This window comes from Neopelma chrysocephalum, unplaced genomic scaffold (genome assembly GCF_003984885.1).
Source record: "Neopelma chrysocephalum unplaced genomic scaffold, ASM398488v2 Primary Assembly neopelma1_95080, whole genome shotgun sequence".
Taxonomy (NCBI): Eukaryota; Metazoa; Chordata; class Aves; order Passeriformes; family Pipridae; genus Neopelma; species Neopelma chrysocephalum.
Window position 1 is genome coordinate 495 of NW_020923779.1, and position 2,671 is coordinate 3,165.

Below are 2,671 nucleotides of genomic sequence, written 5' to 3' on the forward strand. Positions count from 1 at the left end.
GGGGGGGTCCCCAGTGCTGGGGGGTCCCCTTGTCCCCGGGGTGTCCCTGGGGGGTCCCTGGGGTGTCTCTGAGGGGTCTCTCCTGTCCCCCTGCAGGTTCGGGGTGTCCCTGGGGGGGTCCCCCATGCTGGGGTGTCTCTGAGGGGTCTCTCCTGTCCCCCCAACAGGTTCGGGGTGTCCCTGGGGGGGTCCCCCGTGCTGGGGGCGGCCGCCTGGCCCTGGCCCTGGGTGCCGGTTGTGGGGGTGCTGCTGTCGGCGGGGGGGGCGGGGCTGCAGGCCCTGCTGGGGGGGTCCCGCCTGCTGCGGGGGCTGGCCCGGACACAGGCCCTGCCCCTCCCACACGTGAGTGTCCCCAAGGGGGGGTCCCCATGGCCCTAAAGGGGGGGCTGGGGTCCCTGGGGGGGGGGGCCTAATGTGCCTAAAGGGGTCCTGGGGTCTCGGAGGGGGGTGCCCTGCAGTCCCTAAGGGGGTCCCCAATGTCCCCAGGGGGGTCCCCATGGCCCTAAGGGGGGGCTGGGGTCCCTGGGGGGGGGCCCTGATGTGCCTAAAGGGGTCCTGGGGTCTCCAGGGGGGTCCCCTGCAGTCCCTAAGGGGTCCCCAATGTCCCCAAGGGGGTCCTGGGGTCTCCAGCGGGGGGGTCTGGGGTTGTTAAGGGGGTCCCCGATGTCCCTAAGGGGGTCCTGGTGTCCCTGGGGGGGGCCTAATGTGCCTAAGGGGGTCCTGGGGTCTCCGGGGGGGGCCTTGCAGTCCCTAAGGGGGTCCCCAATGTCCCCAAGGGGGTCCCCGATATCTCTAAGGGGGTCTTCGATGTCCTAAGGGGGTCCTGGGCTCTCCGGGGGGGAACCCTGCTGTCCCTGGGGGGTCCTTGGTGTCTCTGGGGGTCCCTGATATCCCTTGGGGGGGTCGCTCCTGTCCCTGGGGGTCCCCCCGTCCCTGACCCCCCCGTGACCCCCCCGTGTCCCCCCAGGCCCTGTCCCGGGGTCGGCTCTGGCCGTTGGTGGCCACGGCGGCCACGGCCACTCTGGGGGTCCTGCTGGGCTCCCTGGACCTGCTGGCGCCGGTTCTGTCCGTGTGAGTGACCCCTTCAACCCCCCCGGTGATGTCACACCCCTCTGATGATGTCACACCACTGTAATTACATCATACCCCTCTGATGACATCACACCCACTCTGATGATGTCAATCCCTGATGACATCACACTCTATTTGATGATGTCAACCCCCCTCTGATGACATCACATCCCTCTGGTGATGTCATACCCCCCGTGATGTCACGCCCCCTCTGATGACATCACACCACCCTAATTACATCATATCCCATCTGATGACATCATCCAGACGACATCACGCACCGATGACATCACCCTGCTCTGATTATGTCACACTCCCAATGACACCACACCCCATCTGATGACATCACACTCCCTCTAATGACACACCCCCCAATGACATCACACACCGATGATATCACCCCGGTCTGATTACGTCACGCTCCTGATGACATCACGCTCCCTCTGATGACATCACACCCCCTCTGATTACATCACACCGGCTCTGATTACATCATATCTCCTTTGATGACATCACACTCCCAGTGATGTCGCACCCTCTGTGATGACATCACACCCCTCTGGATGACATCACACCCCTCTGATGATGTCACGCCCCCATGATGACGTCATACCCCCCTCTGGTGACATCACTGCAGGTTCTGGCTGACGTCGTACCTGGGGCTGAACTTGGCCTGTGCCCTCCAGGGCCTGTTGCCCACCCCGGGCTGGAGCCCCCGGTGCCGCCTCTACCACTGGTGAGTGACCACTGAGTGACCCCCGAGTGACCACAGTGACCCCTGAGTGACCCCTGAGTGACTGCAGTGACCCCTGAGTGATCCTGAGTGACGTTGAGTGACCCTGAGTGACCCCTGTGTGACCACTGAGTGACCACAGTGACCGTGATTGACCCCTGAGTGACCACTGACTGACCACTGACTGACCACAGTGACCCCTGAGTGACCACAGTGACCCGTGAGTGACTCCTCAGTGACCACACTGACCCCTGAGTGACCACTGAGTGACCACTGAGGACCCTGAGTGACCACAGGGACCAATAGTGACTCAGAGTGATCGACAAAGTGACCCTGAGTGACCCCTGGGGACCCCTCAGTGACCACAGTGACCCCTGAGTGACCCTGAGTGACCGATAGAGACCCACAGTGACCCCAGAGTGACCCCCCTGAGCCTCACCTGTGCCAGGTGCCCTCACCTGTGCCCCCTGTCCCTCAGGGGCCTGTCCTGTGCCTGGGGCTGATGTTGGTGACGCGCTGGTACTGTGCCAGGTGCCCTCACCTGTGCCAGGTGCCCTCACCTGTCCCACCTGTCCCTCAGGGGCGAGTCCCTGGGTGGGGCCGTGCTGTGCCTGGGGCTCATGTTGGTCACCTGACCTCACCTGTCCTAGGTACCCTCACCTGTCCCACCTGACCCCCACCTGTCCCTTCTGCCCTCACCTGTCCCACCTGCCCCTCACCTGTCCCAGGTGCTCTCACCTGTCCCACCTGCCCCTCACCTGTCCCACCTGCCCTCACCTGGCCCACCTGACCCTCTCCTGTCCCACCTGCCCTCACCTGGCCCACCTGCCCTCACCTGGCCCACCTGACCCCCGCCTGTCCCACCTG

At 64.4% G+C, this 2,671-nt stretch overlaps 1 protein-coding gene across 1 annotated transcript; it reads left to right on the forward strand.

Annotated features, from left to right (window-relative positions):
* Nucleotides 1-167: 167 nt before the first annotated feature.
* On the forward strand, nt 168-2,439 carry LOC113980734 (solute carrier family 12 member 6-like; the record flags this gene model as incomplete). The annotated part of the gene is made up of 4 exons (XM_027707936.1): nt 168-342; nt 968-1,071; nt 1,709-1,807; nt 2,385-2,439. Coding segments are annotated over 4 exons (433 nt in total), but the record flags the coding sequence as incomplete, so codon positions are not given.
* Nucleotides 2,440-2,671: the final 232 nt, after the last annotated feature.